This window comes from Nymphalis io, chromosome Z (assembly GCF_905147045.1).
Source record: "Nymphalis io chromosome Z, ilAglIoxx1.1, whole genome shotgun sequence".
Taxonomy (NCBI): Eukaryota; Metazoa; Arthropoda; class Insecta; order Lepidoptera; family Nymphalidae; genus Nymphalis; species Nymphalis io.
Window position 1 is genome coordinate 1,747,078 of NC_065918.1, and position 20,863 is coordinate 1,767,940.

The following is a 20,863-nucleotide window of genomic DNA, read 5'->3' on the forward strand; positions in this document are numbered from 1 at the left end:
AAAGCGCGAGTGTCAATATATCTGCCGCAAATGTTTAGTCGAACTGTGATCGGCTATTAATTGCCTTGTTATCTCTAGACATTAATTACATTTGAAACATATATGCGTCATTTGTCAATATTATCAAAAGTGTTAAGAAAATATAACAATACTTGTGTCCTAAAGTTAAAATAAATAAGTAAAGTTTTAATAAAAATATTATATATTTTTGGAAAGTAATATAAAAATTATGATTTAACCAAATTATACAGTAAAGTAAACTCCACTAAGTCTACTCACTCCACAAGACCTTATAAGTATAATTAAAATTTACTAGCTACCGGCCCGGACCCGGTTTAATACGGATAGAATAAGGGTCTATATAAAACGTTAATATTGAAGGACAAACATACGAAGTCAGTTTTTGGGCTCTCGCTGGCATACTTTGAACATTTCACGAAGGTTTCATCACAATCAGACGAATAATTTAGGAACGCGTATGTTTGTAACATATAAACATTTATTTTCCATCATATAATGAATATCATGAATAATTTTTGCTAAGTTTAATAATATAAAATTAAAATAAAATGTTATAAATAACAAATACAGAATACATAAGCCGTGCGTATTTTAAAGTATTAATTTCATGATAGTGTCAAAATAGAGCAAATTGTGGTGTAGCTGCCGCGGATGGCTCTTGGGCGGATTACGTCTGTCAACGCACCTGTATTCGCAACAAACGGCTCTAATTAGTCAAGCTAAGCCATTCGGATGCAGGCGAAAATATTTACTAGAGTCGCAAGCGCTAAGTTATTGTTCTATAATCCGATAAACCGAGATCACTCGCTCGAAAATTGTGTTATTGTCGCTCTAAAGCGTTCACAAGTCGCCGCTTTACGAGGGCAGACGGCGGGGGCATGCAAACATAAAAATTCTCTATCGGGACTAATAGGAGCGAAACAAATAAAAGGATACGTAAATAGAAGCGTCGGATAAATTCCGGTGGGGCTCGAGTGCGCGTAAATCCGCGCGATTTGTATCTGTGACAGGGGGAGTGCGGGCCCTACCGCCCGCCGTCCCGCCGCCCACGCCGCTGCCCCTACTTTAACAATTAATTTGACAGATAATATTTCTACCGCAAATACAATAAGTGGACCCACCACTTTAATATCTTTCATGTTTTTTGCAGAAAGTCTCTCACAGTAAGGATATAGTTACAATTTTAATTAATAATTTTAATTAAAATGCTTATTTATATTAATTTCATTTCAAACAATAAACGTAATCTTCAACAAACATAATTATTTAGAGCAGATAAATTAAAAAAAACTGTCATGTCGATATAAAATATACCGGTTTACTTCATTTTACTTCACCCATTTTTTAACATAATCGGCTAATATCGAAAATAGTTGCAAAGTTAAAAAATTAAATATCAGTTTTAACCGCTCACCACAGCGGGTCACGTGTAGTATGCAAATGATATTAAATTAGAAACGCTTAATAACAACTGTGCCTGCTCGGTTCCTGTAAAGAGGTGCAATTACACCAATCAAATTGAAATTTTGCCGCACTAATTGCGCTCGACGTGTTTTATGACTACGATTCCTAATCCCGAGACAGGCTGACATTTGTGAGGGCAAACATCCATTTTACCCCATCATTGAAATAGCAAACACTATTTAATGCAATGCCTCTAATAAAATAATATATGTATCATGCAGATCGGAACGTTTCCTAAATAATTTAGTAGAAATTAATTACTTTTTCTCGTATACATACAAACATATCTAATATTTATTGCATAAAAATACTTCAATTTCTTTTACACAGTAATAATATTTCTAAACTTTTTTATAACACTGTTCCTATCAGCTAAAACTAGTTTTAAAAACATTTACGCAAACATGCCAAATGTAATCGGTAACGTAAATCCTGCTAAAGATTGATATCAATAGCAGGACTAAGTCGGGCAGCGCACCTGCGACCGCACTCCCGCTACCCGCACGCCTTAGCTCAGCACCCCTCACTACTTACTACAACACTTTCGAACATGACAGTATGGAAAAAAACATTAGATGATTATGTTTATTTACAATATATCATACGGTGTTAAGTATTTAAATTATCTCTTCACAATAAAACGATGTATGTATGTAATTTTTGTCTTAGTATATTAATGCCGTGACAAAAACAAAATTTAAATTATAAAAATAACTAAAGTGGTATGGACCATGAACCATGGCCATTTTTTATAAAAAATAATTTGTAGTTCACAGGGGTAATATTTTAAGCTATTGCTTATAGGTGCACTTTCATTTTGGTTTTATAATAGTAACAAACACTAACAACCATCCCTACCCAAGAAAATATCCGAGAGTGCTATCGAAACCAAACAATTTAAAGCAGAAAAGAATTGTATCATAGCGTTTTTCTTAAAGGAGTCGCGAGCAAACTGCGTTAAAATGATTTAACTTCCCCTAGATAGCGTTACCGTCGGATCCTATTGAGCCCGCTGGCCTGGGGCCGCGAGCTAATAAACGCTTATCAACGCCCTCATTATCACACCCTTAACATCGCTTTAATGTCTTGCTCTTGAACAAAACATATTTAATCACATTTTTTCCCGGGGAACAAGAACTTTTTAAATTTCATAATTTCCTCGCGGGGGAAAGTGGCGAGCCATTGTCGTAGAAGTGCGCGGATAACAACTCGATTATGATCATGCACAATTTATAAAGGCTATTCGAAATTTAAACAATGTTTTATCATGGCTTTCATTCCTATTTTACGATCCCATCAAAGAATATACGCTTGTTAACCATATGAATAAAAATAATCAATTACAAGAAAGTTCAAAAAACAGTTTCTATTACAGTGATTCTATACATTATCATTTGCAGATGCGAAAAAACTACTATACTACAATATTTGCCAAGAATTTCGATATATTGAGGTATAAAGTAGATCACCTCTATTTATGAACTTGTACTATAAACAACGTGGGCAGCTCGTCCCTCATTCCGATGCCATTCTCTTGTAGGTGCTATCCCTTGCCGTCCTGATCTTTTAAGCCAGGATTCATAGCTTGCAATACTAAATTATAATATAACAAGTCGTAAATTTCACAAACTATCCGTAATGACGTGCGCTACTTAAAAGACTTTCGACTGTTTCATAAATAACGCAACTTAAATTCAAGTTAGGTAATATTTCAATTTAATTTTAAAATTAAGTTTTTAATAATAAGAGAAATAAAATACTACTAAATAAAAAGCGTGGATCTTAACCGATAATTTTGGAATTAAGAATAATTAATTTTCATGTGCTTAGTTGATAGTTACTAATATTAATCTAACGCCCGGCGAAAAAGAAAGTCATGGATACGTATCGTAAAGAAACCTTGAAATTCTGCCAAACGATAATTACCTAACGTGCAAATTGAAATTGAACAGCGTAGTGGTAGTAAGGCTACAAACTTTCTCGTAAAAATATATAATTTAACAGTTAATGTGAACATACCTTGCATACCTGTAACATTATCTGTATACCAGGGTTTTGTGTGTGTTGATACTAGGATTTGTAAAGTATTCTTTTGAGCATACCTCTCCCCTATGTTTAAACACAAAATTAAGAGGCTGCCAGCAAACAGTATCGTTGCTACAGGGAAAAAAATAAAAGGGTGTCGTCGTTAAAGTATCTACTTGTTACCCGTAATATTTGAAGCAAAGGCGAAAGAACGGAATTGAATATTAAATGAAATAATTTATGCCATATTTATCATTTTGCAAATGAACAGGCTCACCTTAATGAAAACGATTCATCAAATATATTTTTAGCTAAAAACTTAAAAGTAAAAACTCACATAACTTTAACCTGATGATGAACTCTGACCTGATCTGGGGGCTCGTAATAAATTTATGTATGATTAGTAAATTATCAACATATAAATTGCTCGTTGGCCTAGTGACTCGATAGCCAGCCTTTTATGATTATATGGCTGCAGATTCCAAACTATTCAGTTTACTATAAATCTAGGATCAGACCAATAAAAAGTAAGCCTACGTTAAGTCTTAGTTCTACATTCTCTCATCAATCGAAATAATTAGTTATGCATATTTTGACGAAATTGCACACGTGTAATAAAAAATCGCGAAAATAGAGAAGCTTATTTTTGTAGTAGTTAACAATAATTCATCGTAGCTACGGACCGAAATAAGAATTTATGAATGCTTTACACCACACATACGCTAAAGGACAACAAAACAGTGACGCACGCCTTTACTGTACTCAATGTGCAATGTGTAGCTATGCCGTGTTCACATTAACGCATGAGCGCCGTAAATCACACAGGATCAGACGTAAGCTATCAGTGACGCGAACCCACGTCAACACCGGCAATGAAACTTCGCACGGACACAGATAATTAATAAGTGTATACAGGTTCAAATTTCCACTTTTTTAAATAGAGATCATGACCTAAAATTAATAAAAACAATATATTTTTTATATTTAGGAGACCAAGAAGACATTTTTACAGAAAGTAGGTGAACCATGTTTTTGTTTTGTCCGTTTTTCTGCATAAATATAAAGATCAGATGGTATGCTGACATTAGAGCATGTGACGTATTAGTGACCATGAGGAAAAGCATTCATTTTATAAATTCAAATCACATTTTATGAGAAGGTGATTCTACCATTATGGTACCATTTCCAATTGTGTCCACAATTTGCCGCACATCGCTCGAGATCAATGGAGATTAACCTTTCGTTGTACATTTGTTCTGTAAAATATCAATATTATATTATTTGCATTCATTGAGGAATCATTTACTGTAATCTTTACGTCTTTCTTTCATTTGGTTTCTTTTTGTTAAACCTTCAAACATTACAATATCTACGTTTTTTGACGTATTTACGAATTGTAGTATTTTATGGCTTTCAAAGAATTTTAGTAATTAATTTTTACTGTATATATTAATTAATACTGTAACGCGCTGGGCGACCAATCAGCGTCAGTGGGTTCGCTCGATTGGCGTTGAAAGTTTTCAAGGTAAAAAAAAATAAAATATTTGAGTATATTTAAAAAACGAATAGCCGAAAACTGCGTATGCTGGATATCTGTCATTATACCATGATTATTAAGTAGTAATTCACTATACTTTTTTTCAAAAACAGTTGGCCATTTAGTTTTCATTTGTAGGTGGGCAAAGCTAGTAAGAGTAAAGCGGATATACCTAATTGAAGAAAGAAGCCACGTTGGACGTACTGTTTCTCAATAAGGTGGCAAGATTATTTCGAGAGGCCTATTTAAAAGCGGCTAGTTCGCATAATGCTGTGAATGGGTTTTCATCAGAGATATACCCACAATAGTACCCACAAATAGAAACTTTTTTAACGATTTCAATTTCCTTCCACTTACCAGACCGACCAGAACCTATAAATAGTGGCAATGCTGTTGAAGCCAATTAGTTTGCGTCTTATAACATACCTAAGACTCTCGCTACTGATCTCATCAGCGATTCAGCGAAACAGCCAGTCTAATCTAAGCACCCGTGATTTGATAGTTCCTGATCGTACTGCCTTTTTCAAATACAGGAAGATCGGGACAAGAATTTAAAAAAGTTAACTAAAAATTGTTCTGGAAATAGAACAGTAACCTTAATTTCTCATGTCACTCCTAAGAAGAGCGAGATTTGGTTATTTGTAGACAAAGTTGGTTTAGTTTTTGAACATAATAAAATGTTAATTTATGTGTAACGAAAATTGTTTATTAAGATATTGTATAAATACGCACGCATGCATTAAGAATGTAAACATACGTGTAAGGAATGAAGCTATGTAACTAGTAAGAAACGGACAGCACAGCAGATGGATAATTTTGTATCAAACATTAATATTAGATGATAGATTGAATATAAAAATTTTATGCCTAATATCAAATGGCAACTAATTGGCTTATATTGCATTAATATTCGACTCATGATCTTTTAAAAGGCATTCATGAGTATTCATTATTATTAGAGTTTTTAATTGTAACTTTCTTGAAAAAATCTTTTTAAGGTGCCATCTTGTATCGAAGTTCGGCGATCATAAAGGCAACTTGAATTTTTGATGCTGCGGCTCAGAATAAGTATAGGATACTTTCACCAAACCATTGGATTTTTAAGCCAAGATATTATTCACCGGTTCACACTCCTCCTTGTATTTTTGCCCTGATTATGAGTTGCATCAATTCATCAGAAGTATTCTAGCTTTCTTTCTTTCAACATGTATAAAACTATTGCTTCTTTATTAAGGTACTACACATTATTACTCTTTTTACGTTGTATCTGTAGGATATCCTTAACATTATCCTGTATACCCAACATCGAAGGACTCAACTTGCTTGCACATCAATTCTGCACGAGTCTACATCGATACTGTTTTTAACGCCTTACAGAAGAATGGAGAAAAAATAACAATGTGCTAGTCATGTTCGTAGCTCGATGCTAAACTTTTTATTGCACAGAAGAGCAAAGTGTTTTTGTATGCGAAACCTTAATTCAAGACATTGATTCCATCTATAAATATTTAAATATTTGGGATATTGGGTTAATGAGTAACCCAATATCCCAAATATTTGTAACGGTTGTCCATCATAACGTAGACCAGTTCCAGTTTAAGCAGGTGGTTTTCTACAAACGGTCATATATTAGTTTTTTATGTTAATGTCATTACTACTGGTCTTTACCAGACATGGTACTAATATACTAGGTACTATACAGATCCTCTTGATCTGAAGTTCTTCTATTCTGCAAGCAGTACTGTGTCATCGGCGTAACTGATATTGTTGTTAACCTTACCATTCGTTATAATACCTGTATTTAATTGGTCTAGTGCTTCCTAAAGATCATATCTGATTGGCTCTTTTATCTTGATACCTCTTTTAAAGCCCCATTTATCCAAGTAATCGTTTTACATTTGCACGAAGTCAAGAAAGTATATTGTAATAATTACTAACTCGCACATTTGCTGTAAAATGCGGTATGCAGTTCGATTTTGGTCAATTTAACGCATAGGTGCCGTAAATCATGCGGGATCAGGAGCGGGCTATCAGTGACGCAGACCGACGTCAACACCGCCCCGTGGTACGTCGCAGCATAATGAATCACTGTTTAACTATAGTACTTGTATAGTATTATATGATCTGTGCTATAGGTGCCTAATTTCTGTAATAAATATCTTTAGATTTAATGATACGAAACCCGAAATGAAATTGTTTCGAAATATGTATTTTAAGCAATGTTTGCAAAAATAGTAGACAATATTGTACTTTAAACTATTAATGTGATGTAGATTTATCTAGGTAAAAGCCATTGATGACAGTTTCATGAAGTAATCATTAAAAAAAGAGAAATATGTGCTTACTTGTGTTTGTAATTGTATAAGTATTATTATTTGTATTTATATTTATTTTTATAAAGGGTAACAATAATAATGCGTACCAACCAACTGATGGTTAAAACCGCACTTAAATAAAGATTATGTACATAAAACAGCACAATTTTATTTTGACATGAATTAATGTACTAAAACTATTTAGAATAAATAAATAAGTTTCGATAAAATCAATATTAAAAATTCAAAAATATTTACATAACGCATTAATAATAAATGTGTTATACTTTTTGCTAATTTTATATTTAGATTTGAAACCAACTTTTCAGTGATAATAAATATGAAGGACGTTTAAACATTCTTCGTTAAAAAAATTAAATAAAACATCAGGCAGGTAAAAGTGCGGGGAGGGGGATCTTCGTTAAGGTTTAATTAAATCGTCCTCAACGGCCTCTCGCGTTTTAATTCCACCGTTATTAACGCTGTTAAAAAGTGAGCAAGCGGAACATAAAAATGCATAGAGACGTAAATGAATAGAAAATATTTCGGAAAAAAAACATCGCAATTATTTGAGACTTTTATTAGGGAATTTTTTAAATTAATGTTAAGTACTTCAATAATTACTCATAAACATGTAATGTTAAGGACATTAGTTTTTTATTTAAATTAATTTTTAGGGGCACTAAGCAACTTTTTTTTGCTTCGTTTTTTCTTAACGCTGCAAAAACGCGTTACGCGTTTCCAAGCAACAGTGGGGTATGTGGGGCTCGCCGGTGGCCAAGGCGTCGAGTGCGCCCCGAACATCAGAATACCCACTAAAAAACCAGCGGTACCCTTTCCCTCTTAACTAGGAGCGCAGATCGCTTTCGCATGTTACCGTCACGTCTACTACAACAACTAGATTAACTTAAAATTGATACGTTATATTCCTAAACATATAAAATATGGTTAACATGTAAGTCTATTATAGTATCAATTTTATATAAATTTAATCCATTACTTAAATATTTCATAATAAAAATAAAAATTATAATTAAGAAATGAAAATAGCGAGTCCATAGACAATATGCGGTGACAGAGCAGACGAGTGGCCGCGGCGTTTCCGCAGAGGAACACTCGCGATAAGACGGCCTCCTCCCCTCGCTCGCGATCTCCACTGCATCCTAACAGTTTGGATTTTAATATTACACTTAAGTGTTGTTTCTAAAGACGTCCCTGGTTAAGTACTAATTTGTCCAAAGTTGAAACGAAGCCATATCTACGTTTCCGTAACTTCTTTGAGTAAAATGTTTTCATTACCGCTTCTTAGAGGGAATTAGATTATTTGATATCGAGAATATTCAATGAAACTCGTGAAAATTAATACTTAGGTACAATTCATTTAATGTATTTACTATACTTCGGTACTATTATTAATTTTATTATATAATATAATACACTATAGGTAGGTACCTAAAATACGAAGGTAACAGCTGTTTTTATTCTTATGCAAATTCTAAAAATACAAAAACCTACGAGAAAAGCTTTGTTAACTGCTTAAGTTTAAATTAAATGTTCTTTTAAGTTTTGAGGCGATCACAATTTAGGTTATTTTTTCATCTCATGTTCATTCATTCAGAAAGACGCTACAGCTATATAGTGTGAATAGTATTTGTACATATTTGTACATAACCACATATTATTATAAATGTTGCATCAGTTGTCGACCACTATTAAATTTTTTTAAAGATCTATTAAGAATATTATTTTTTAGTTATTTTTTGAGATTCATATGTCACAATACCCTTAAGTTGTATTTAAACTACCCGTCCGGACTGCCTAAGGATAAAATTAAGGTTATCTTCTGAAGAAAGTGCTTAAAATCAATATGTTACCTATTTTGAGTTTGAAAACTTTAGTTTTAGTTTGTTTAATATTTTTACTATATAAAAGTTCACAGCAGCCTCCTGTGCATTTAAATGGAATTGGGGTATTTATTTTAAGCCCAAGACCTAAAAATAAGAATACGAAATTCAATAGTGCAATCATTTTATATTTATTGTATGAATTAATCAGGGAATTAATTCTAATAACTCAAAAAAGTCCCTTTAAGTAACTTAAATCTTATAATAAAAAATTGTATTTGAAAAGTGTTAATTTTTCTACTACAAAAAACAAAGAAAGATCTTCTTCAATTTTTAAATCAATTTAATATTTTTAGCAAATATTAGTTACTGTTTATAGAAATGATAATTAAAAGAATTTGTCCCTGTTTTAGTTAAAAATAATGACTCCTACGAATGATGAATAACAAATAATCTATGCTAACAAAGATATTTTAAATTATACATTTGCTAGATAACAGTAACAAAACAAATAACATTAATAAAACTAACATAAACCATTTAAGATATCGAAAATAGATTTTTATTGAAATTCCAGTTAAAATGTTACATATGTCTTGATTGTAGAAACTGTTTGTAAAAAGTTAAGCTCATTCATCACTACCTACGTATCCTTACAAATTTACAATTAATATCTAGTTTAGACACGGAATTTACAGCTTAATTAATTTAGTTTTACTTATACAAGTGGCTTTTACATAACATAAGCGGTACATAAGTACGGCATACACATACTTGTGTGAACTAAAAATGTTAGAATTCTACATGATTTATTATTTCTTCCTTAAAATATTCCGTAATAACATTCGTCCGTAATAAAAATCCTTTGCCTCTATAATAAGATATCTTGATTTGTATAAAGTAATTGATTTATTGATGATGTTCTCCTGACCGATTGCGCCTACAACGGCCATTTCAAGGAAGACTAGACAAAGAATGCAATAAAGCATATTTCTGTACTTGTGAGTGTGCAATAAAGATATATTTTTTTATAGAATAGGAAGGTGGACGAGCATATGGGCCACCTGATGGTAAGTGGTCACCAAACGCCCTTAGACATTGGCATTGTAAGAAATGTCAACCATCGCTTATAGCCAATGCGCCACCAACCTTGGGACCTAAGATTTTATGTCCCTTGTGCCTGTAATTACACTGGCTCACTCACCCTTCAAACCGAAACACAACAATATCAAGTATTGCTGTTTTGCGGTAGAATATCTGATGAGTGGGTGGTACCTACCCAGACGAGCTTGCACAAAGTCCTACCACCAGTAAATTTATTATTATTAGTATTATTATTATTCCTTCACTCTCAAAATCCGTATTTATTTACGGTTACATACGAGTAATTTATGTGAATCACGAAATATAAATAAAGAATTGAAGTAAACATAATTATTTAAAATTATTATTTACTTAGTAGGACAATAAATATGTACGTCAAAAAATTTTAATGTGAAAATATCATAAGTGTTAAAATATATATAAAACATTACGATGCAATTGTACTCGTAAATGTGTATCCTTTGTTGAAGATCCAAATAAATATTGAAAAAAGTCACAGGAAAAAAACTTAAAAATATTCAAAATATATTTAAGTCGGTATTTATTTCAAATATTTTTTATTATCATTGATGAGTGATGATATTTTGTTTAATTATAATCTGTGTAACTTAGTTATAGGTGCATTTTGCTTGTCTTTTGAAATGTCAACACAAAGCTGTCAAAATTGCGTGGTCGAGGATGACTGATGTAATAGTGCACACTGCACAGTACATGAAGCGGTATGTCCATGCATGATGCACAATATTCAAGTAATCTTTCATATTACGAGTGGACATGCAATCATCCGTGATATCGGCTACTTTTTTAGCCTAATTGTGTTTAACATTGCTTCCACTTTGTTTGTGACGTAAATGACTGTGCAATGGGCTCGTGAATGTTCGAATTGAACCACGCAATTTCTACGAATATTTATATCAACAATGGCTGGAACCACTTTACCCGAAAGGGTTGCACAGATATATTATACATATGGTCTCTTCTGTTCATCATATCCCTTTGTGGCAATAACATTTGCACTCTCAGTTATCCTAGTATGTTGGTAAGTAGCCTAGTAGCAACAATTATAAAAAAACTGGCACATCATAACATGAATGTGCAAACTCTGTTTGATATATTTAAATTTAATTATAATCTTATTTTTTATATATTTTGTACGAAAACATAGTGTTCACTCTTTACAGCTATCCACTATTAAATGTTCCTCTACCAGGAAATATACCAACTGTTGTAAATCTGAATCGAAATGACCATCATGTAGCAACTGACTGCAGTGCCAAGAACTGTCCTACAGGCTAGTACAAATTTAATAAACAATAATAATACTATATACATCTCATTTATTTACATTACATATTATTACTTCATGATTACATACTTACCAGTTTTTTTATACTAGGATAAAAAACATTGTAAACATTATTTACTTTTTTAAGAATCAATAAGAATATTTAGAAGAATAGTTAGAAGTTGTGTTAATAAGTAGATAAGATACTTATAGTAATTATAGAATATATAAAGTAACAAACTTTTCTGAGATTTTTATCAATAGTCAAAAAAATGTTTATATATAATTATATCCATCAATTACAGCCTAGATTAACCTCGAAGTACATTTGGGCAGTTGAGGTTATTGTTTAAATTTTAATACAAAGAGATAAGACGACTATTCAATGTTTCTTTATATTCCGTATTACATTAACTATTGTTGACAATGCAGTATATATAACAGAATAAAAATTTTATCACTAAATACATTTAACATAGATAAATTTTACAGGTTCATCATTCCAATTAGAGTTATTACATAATGAAACACAGAAGCTTCCATATGTGTGGGTAAAGGATAAACCACTGCTATACATTCATCAAATCATAATGAGAATAGGTGAGTAAAGTAATGTTTATACAAGTCCCTTACTTACTCATTATCTGCTTGGTTGGCAATCCAACACCACCAGAGGGTGGCAAAACCTATACCTGGGCTTATAAATTGATGGTGTGCCTTATAAACATTGTTTAGCATTGATTAGTTTAATAACGCTATGACTTCTTTCGAATTTCAAAACAATAATAACAGAAAAGGAGATATCAGTGTTTAACTAAGCAGTTGCTAAGCAGCATTTACTAGTAATTTTTAAGAATGGTTTTTTTTCGATAGAAGTAGAAATATTTCAACTAAGCTTGAATCTATTAATCTATATTCAGGAATGTCCTCCTCTTATTGGTATACTGGTTAATCTATAAGGCATCAGATTCTGAGAGTCAAACCCTGCTTGGGCGATTAATAAAGTATTGGGTTTATCTTTTGATAAATTCTCAGTAGAACTCTGAAGTGTGAAAATTTGTAATGTTTACATTGGTCTGAACTGAACTATAGTATGACACGTGCAGTTGGCCAGTATCTCTTAGGAATTGGCTTAAAACCGCCCCAATTGGTCAGGAGGACATCATTATTTACAAATGACTATGTCACATTATTCATTATATTAAGAATAATTTAAAATGTTGTAAACATAAATATCAAATTTTTATACACATATAAATGGTATTTAATTTTAGTTTACTAAAAGAAAAAAAAAGAAAAATTGTTAGTAAGTAAACATTTATTAATGTGGAGATTATTTAACCAATAATCCATAAAATTTAATTGCATCTCTTGTTAGGAGTGTCACCATGGAACAATAATCTTAAAATGTGGGATGCATTCAGAGCACCGCTGCAAGAAGTATTTCGATTACTGGAAACAGTTCGTAATCATGAAGACCCTGAAACGTAAGTTTCTTTTTTAACATAACACATTTTTACAGATATATTGCCCGTGCCTTTGGTGTATATTTCTATTGTTTTTATTGAGATTTGTTTATTTTCAGTAAACATAAGTTTAAAAGATTATTGTTTTACTATTTTCAAGTATATATTTGGTGAAAGACAATAGTTACATAATCAAAAAAAAAAACTTTTTTTTTACAAATATTACAGCTTTGTGCTTGTGAAAATTTTTCACATTTAGTTAATGCTAAGGCGAAATTTTTAAAGTTAATATTTTTTATGTTTCATTTACAACTTTAATTTTACAATAAAATTTACAATTACAAATATCTGGTACTAATACTATACAAACACAATGTTATCATTGCAGCTGAGGCGCCAGTGTATTTCTATTGCTATGTGGATGTTATTTTTAAATTTGGATTATAAAAGAAATATATATTTACTTTCTTATTTGTTAATTTTAAAATAAAGTTTGTCATGATTATTTTGCCAACTAGATTTTACCGTATGATATAGTTTTAAATTATGTTTACTGCGACTTGTATTGTGCTCTGCAGTATCTATGTTAGAACATACATATATATATAAGCACTCAAATGCTTGCATCAAGTCTCTGGCGAAAGTGCATTATGAGCTGTTGGAATAAATGTTTATAAAATGTGTATTTTGTCAATTCTATCATGAATAGATTTGACTTTATATTCTGACAACTTTCGAAAACAATATTATCTATTGATAAGAACAATAATACACTAATTATTGATAACTGAAACTGAAAATTTATATCTGTTATTTATTTGTGTTTAATTCTGATAATATTTTTAAAAACATTTATTTTAATTTTAATTTGATGTTAAGGGGTAACCAGTGCTCATAGACATTAACACTGTAATAAATATAAACAATCAAACTTTGCTAATGCTGGTGGCGCATTAGCACTTTGATAACTAAGATGTTAAGTCTCTGATGCCCATGGTTACACAGGCCAACTCACCTTTCAAACTAGAACAAAATAGTATTTAATATTGCTGTGTAGAATAAATGATAAATATGTAGCTGCCATCTCGCACCGAGGCACCATGTAAGTTATATAATAACTTTTTAAAAAGATTTAATAACGATACTGTAAAGTATCTAAACACCCGTTAAAATATGTTTCTGTAAGCTCGTGAATAATTGTTTTGATTTACATTTATTAATCACACAAATGCTATGCTATTTTTTTATATATATAAAAAAAATTATTAACTCTTTTCGAATATTTCAATCATCATTATTTTAATCGCTTGTATAGTTCGTAAATTAATTATGGTGTTGTTCTATTCTCAGATATTTAAACCTATCTTAGTTGTTTAATTTGTGAGAGTGACTACTGGCTTGTATGAAATAATTTTACTGGTGGTAGGGCTTTGTGCAAGCTCGTCTGGGTAGGTACCACCCACTCATCAGATATTCTACCGCAAAACAACAGTACTTGTTATTGTTGTGTTCCGGTTTGAAGATTGAGTGAGCCAGTGTAATTACAGGCACAAGGGACATAAAATCTTAGTTCCCAAGGTTGGTGGCGCATTGGCTATAAGCGATGGTTGACATTTCTTACAATGCCAATGTCTAAGGGCGTTTGGTGACCAGAAACCATTAGGTGGCCCATATGCTCGTCCACCTTACTATTCTATAAAAATAAAAAAAATTCATGTATCATTATAGCCTTTAAGATGAGGCGTAACACGTATGACACATTGTTGGCAGAAAGGAAACACTGTTGCAGCACTGTTACCAAATCGAAGGTATTAAGCGCCGGGACAGCAAAGCGAGTATCGAACGCGTCTTGCCGGAATATAGCTGTCTCCTTCTATCTCCGGCAAATCTCTGGCAACAAAGTCTACAATCTTTCTCACTGGACGCTAATATTGTTAATACAATTTATGCATATCAGGTAAATTATAATAATATATATATATAAATATGTAATCATACAAAGGTCCAATCTACTAGTATATATACTGATAGTGTCTCACTCGATCTTCATAAACACATTTGTGGAGAGTATATTGGTAGTTTAATTATTTGGGATGCAGGCGTGCCTCATTAGGCACTGGCTCATCGGTGTCCATAGCTTATTCCGATTGCAGAACGAGAGTAAACGAATCTTAGACTTATCCATGCGATTTACAAATACCTCTGCTATATAACGTACTTAATTTAGTTACTTGTATCTTTAATTATGTTTCCATTGTCCCGATAACAGCATCGGCGACATTCAATTCAGTAAACGTTAATTAATACCGTAGATTATTTTATATCTCGACCATTGAAGTAATTTCAATTCAAGGCCGAAGTTGTTTATGTATCTACTCTTCCTGCCGTTGGCATAGACTATATCTATCTATGTATTTATTTATTTTGAACAAATTATACATAACTTAAACAATAAATACGATAGGAACTACATTAGTATAAAACTGTGTCGTAGCTACTATCACCCTCCAATTCGACAGCACATTTATTTATTATTTGTTCATTATAAACATAACAATCAAATATCATTTAATTTAACAAAATATAATATATAAATATATACATCTAAATATATATACTATAAGGAAGGGATGGGGTAGGAAGGAAGAATAAGTTAGGTCAATGTTATATTGATCGTCTATGTACGAATGTAATTAAAATTTCAAATATACTGCCATCAATAACTGATGTGTTAATAAATAAAATTTACGTACAGATAATTAAAAAAAATACGCCTTAACTAATTAGAAAAGCCGAGATGGCCCAGTGGTTCGAACGCGTGAATCTTAACCGATGATCGTGGGCTCAAACCCGGGCAAGCACCACTAAATTTTCATGTGCTTAATTTGTGTTTATAATTCATCTCGTGCTTGACGGTGAAGGAAAACATCGTGAGGAAACCTGCATGTGTCTAATTTCATTGAAATTATGCGACATGTGTATTCTACCAACCCGCATTGGAGCAGCGTGGTGGAATAAGCTCCAAACCTTCTCCTCAAAAGGGAGAGGAGGCCTTAGCCCAGCAGTGGGACATTAACAGGCTGTTACTGTAATTAAAAAAGGGAATTATTATATTTATACGTAAGTGTAATTACCGTAACGGTATAGTGAGTATACTGCTACCATTGCTTTCTAATTATGACGTCATAGATTAATTATTAACTACAGTAAAGGAAAAAAAAATTAGACAACTGATATCAAGAAACCAACGCATTTTAATTTAGCGAATGTATAGCGAGCGACTATCGGGTAGCATTAAGTAATGTATTTTTAATGATTATGTGAACAGAATCTTCAAAAAGGCAAGGCGTCCATAGCGGAAATGGCTTTTGGTATGCACCTGCGTGACGCGGGCATCAAGCGGTATCCGCTGCGTGTTCGCCCCCGAGTATTACAATACGCCGTCACAATATTCTACCGGCACGTCGACCAACGGTAACTTATAATTATTACACAAAATTATTGCCACTTAACGACATTTTCCGATTTAAATGGCTTCAACATTAAAGACTAAATTTCTCAATTAAATAATTGTGTTAAAAGTTACGAGCCGATGGCATTGTTGATAGAATACGTGGATCTTAAAGGATAAGCGCGGGTTTCAAATCCGGGCAAGCACCATTGACTTTCATGTGTTTCAATTGTATTTTCGACGCTGATGAAAACCTGCTTGAAACAGAATGAAATTCTGTGAACTCGCTGTGGATGCGCGTCGTGGAATAAGCTCCAAACCTTCTTAAGAGGAGAGGCCTTTCCTATTCATTAAAAAAATATTTTAATTGATTTTAAAGAATTTTCTATAAGATCAAATATAAAATAAAATACGATTGAATAAGACGACCTGTTTAGACTTTGTTGTATCTCTAAGTTAAGTTTCCATATACAACTTTTCTAATTCGGGTTTTCCTATTTTATTATTTTTCAATAACAGTATTACTGCTCTCACATGCTTGATCTAAGATCGAATAATATTTTTGTAAATATTACGAATTTCATATCGTAACCTCTAAAAGTTACCGGACTTTACTTCTGTTAACAAAGAATCAAAATGGCAAAGTTACACCAATAACTGCAGAGCAACAAATTTTTTTTTTAATATCACTGCTACTGTTCGTCTATGAACGATTAATTCTTAAAAATGTTCTTTTTTAAATATTATTAAAGCTAAAGATCCTTTGTGTGTTGTTACTTGACTGTTTAAAACTATAAGTTTAAAAATTATGTTAGTCCTGTTTTTTTTCACCGCGGCGCTGATAACAAGTATTGTACCAGCATTTGAGCCTTTACTTGGAAAAATTTAACATTAATTTAAAGCAATATCCGTATCGATACTCAACACGGAGACAAATCGTTAGTTATCTGCTTATACAGCAATATTTTTTCATGTAAAAAACAGATGTAATAACTCTACTCGGACATGCACAAAGCCCTACCTAGTATAGAAACCTTTCTATTTCATTTAGAAATGGATATGTGTCTGTGCAGAAAAAAAAACAATCTTCAATCTTTAGCACGAGCTCGATCCGCCTTTGATCTGTTTTATTTACCTAATCTGGAACAAAATTCATTTTTCTTTTTTTTTAACATAATCATCGTTTTCTTTTACAGGTTTATCGATTCGCTTTCAAAGAAGCTTAAAGAAATGTATCCGTTATACCAAGACACACCTCAAACGCACTCCGAAGAGGTTACCCTCGTGTACTACCCGGGACAGTTTAATTACCACGAACTTGTACCTCTGATGATAACATTTGTGGGCATTTTTCTTTACGTTTACTTCTCGGTACGAAAGATTGAATTTATAAAATCCAAGTTCGGTCTCGCCGCCTGTGCTGTGCTCACGATCGCTGGAAGCCTGTCGATGTCAATGGGAATATGTTTCTATTTTGGATTCTCGCTGAGCTTACAAGGAAAGGAAATATTCCCCTACTTAGTGATAATTGTCGGCCTTGAAAACGTACTTGTACTTACGAAGAGTGTTACATCGACGGATTCAAGACTCGACGTCAAGATTCGACTCGCTCAAGGCTTAAGTAAAGAAGGATGGTCGATCACGAAAAACCTTTTAACGGAGATAACAATACTAACAGTCAGTTTCTTTACGTTTGTACCATTTATTCAGGAGGTTTCAATATTCATGATCGTCAGTCTCATATCGGACTATTTCATTCAAATGGTATTTTTTGCAACAATACTCGGTATAGATGTGAGGCGGATGGAATTCTATCCCGAACAGAATTCAAAGTTACATTTAAAGGAGTATTTCAGTGCAAATAACGCCCTCAATTGGCGATTTAATAAGATTTACACCGATGAAAATCATTTTTCACCGCAAAGAATGACCAAGTCTAAGTCTCACCCCAGACTTAATGGCTTAGCTCAGAACAGTCCAACAGATGTGGTAGCCAAAAGGAACTCTAGTTCGAGCGGTCAAGATAACAGAGTACCAAAAAGAATAAGGCTCGTCAACATGTGGGCCAGGACGAGATTTTTCCAACGAGCCCTCATGGTTTGGATGCTGGTGTGGATATCAATGATAGTGTACAATTCTGGAATCGTTGACTACTTTATAACCACTGTTGAGAAAACAAACGGCAGTGCAGAGTATCACAAACAATTGAACGAGAGAAATGAATCAAATAAGGAATTGTATATGATGTATAATAGCAGCGGCCGTCATCCTTTGGTCTTTTCGCCGTTGTTAGAGCCTACAGAGTCAGAGAAGGGAAATGCGCACGCTAATGATACCATCTTATTAAAGCATTCGTCTCATTACTGGGCTTTGTCCAGGTAAGCATTTACCTTATCCTGTATACTCGAACTAATCTATGGACGTTATGTCTATTACCTTTTATCGGTATGAGTAAATATATTGATAAACAATAGATTAGTTGGAATTATTATGAATAGAATTAATGAAAATAATAATAGCTATTTGTCAATTAATAATACTAAAATTTAATACATATAAATCCAAGATAAACTGAAAATAACCTTTATTGCAAACATAATTACCATGTACACTCATTTAAAGTAAATACAATCGTATATATATGTTATTTAAAAATATATATATTGAATGTTAATTTAAAAACATGAATAAATAAGGAAAATCACTTAATACAATTAATTTCATTAAAAAAAATCGTGGAGTTAATATTCGTTGATTTCCATGCACCCATTCCATACAAATTTAATTGTGCGTGCATGAAAAATATAATAAAATAAGTTTTAACTACTGACTTTCTTGCCGGTTCTTCTCGGTAGAATTTACATCCCCTTGTAGATTCATAATAATAATATCCTGGGACATTTTTCACACACGGCCGTCTAAACCCAAATTAAGCTTGTACAAAGCTTGTGCTATGGAAACTAGTCAACTGATATACTACATATACTACTTTTCTTTTGTTAATATATACTTATATAGATAATTACACCCAGACTCAGGACAAACAGACATGTTCATGCACACAAATGTCTGTCCTGGGTGGGAATCGAACCCACAACCTTCGGCGTGAAAGGCAAGTATATCTACCAACCACGACAAGCGGCTCATCGAATTTATATTTAATTTAAACCTGTAAAATGACAAAATATCTCATAAAATCCTACTCAAATGAAGTATTTTTTATTCGATTATACTCAGCTTCTTAATTATATTTTTTATAATATGTATTATATTATATATAAATTATATATAAAACAAAAAAGTAATAAAAATAACAATTATAAAACCACATGCTTCGCTGGCTATCTTGTAAAGTCTTAAAATATATTTAATGTTGTTATGTAATTTATAATAACGTATATAATAACCTTATCATGTATCACTTGTAATATCATTATTTATTGCGATTATCAATACAAGCGTAAATGGTTTGTGAAGTATATAATAACCTATAATTAGATTATTGAAGGTATTAGATACTGGTAACTATTGCTTTCTATTAATGTGTCGTGATATGGATTGTTATACATATATAAAATAATATATAAGAGAACCATAATTTATATTATACAATTTCAATTTTTTTAATGCACATTTTTTTTTTTTTTTTTTAGTATAGGAAGGTGGACGAGCATATGGGCCACCTGATGGTAAGTGGTCACCAAACGCCCTTAGACATTGGCATTCTAAGAAATGTCAACCATCGCTTATAGCCAATGCGCCACCAACCTTGGGAACTAAGATTTTATGTCCCTTGTGCCTGTAATTACACTGGCTCACTCACCCTTCAAACCGGAACACAACAATATCAAGTATTGCTGTTTTGCGGTAGAATATCTGATGAGTGGGTGGTACCTACCCAGACGAGCTTGCACAAAGCCCTACCACCAGTAAAATGTTGATGTTATGTTCACTACAAAAAAGTATTAATTGCAAAAAAAACAACGATATTCGTTTATTACACATTAATGTGTAATTTTCATTTATTTCTTAAGTAATAATCAATCATTTCAATGAAACTTACATAATTTGAAGTAAAAATGTTTCAAATAATGAATTTTATAAAAAAAAAAGTGAATATCAACTACGCCCGATACTGAATGTAAATTCATCAATTCGTATTTATTTATAATACATAGAGAATAATATACAACATGCTTAACATCAGGCAAGTCATCGGTCAAACGCTGGCCTATTAATTGTAAAAAAAAAAATTGTTTTCAGACGTGCCACTGTCCACTACAATACCCGTATAAATACACGTAAAGTAAATATATTCCACGTGGCTTTTCTGCTTATATATAATTTATAA

General features: G+C 32.3%; 1 protein-coding gene across 2 annotated transcripts in view; it reads left to right on the top strand.

Annotated features, from left to right (window-relative positions):
- The first annotated feature begins 10,982 nt into the window (after window positions 1-10,982).
- The window catches only part of LOC126780653 (sterol regulatory element-binding protein cleavage-activating protein), a 32,820-nt gene continuing 22,939 nt past the window's right edge, over window positions 10,983-20,863 (top strand). For both annotated transcript variants that reach the window (XM_050505277.1, XM_050505278.1), the window contains exons 1-7: window positions 10,983-11,349; window positions 11,492-11,601; window positions 12,088-12,195; window positions 12,974-13,082; window positions 14,832-15,018; window positions 16,390-16,535; window positions 17,709-18,890. In XM_050505277.1, coding sequence (XP_050361234.1) covers window positions 11,231-11,349; window positions 11,492-11,601; window positions 12,088-12,195; window positions 12,974-13,082; window positions 14,832-15,018; window positions 16,390-16,535; window positions 17,709-18,890 — 1,961 coding nt within the window. In that variant the 5' untranslated portion in view covers window positions 10,983-11,230. The remainder of the gene's footprint in view (window positions 11,350-11,491; window positions 11,602-12,087; window positions 12,196-12,973; window positions 13,083-14,831; window positions 15,019-16,389; window positions 16,536-17,708; window positions 18,891-20,863) is intronic.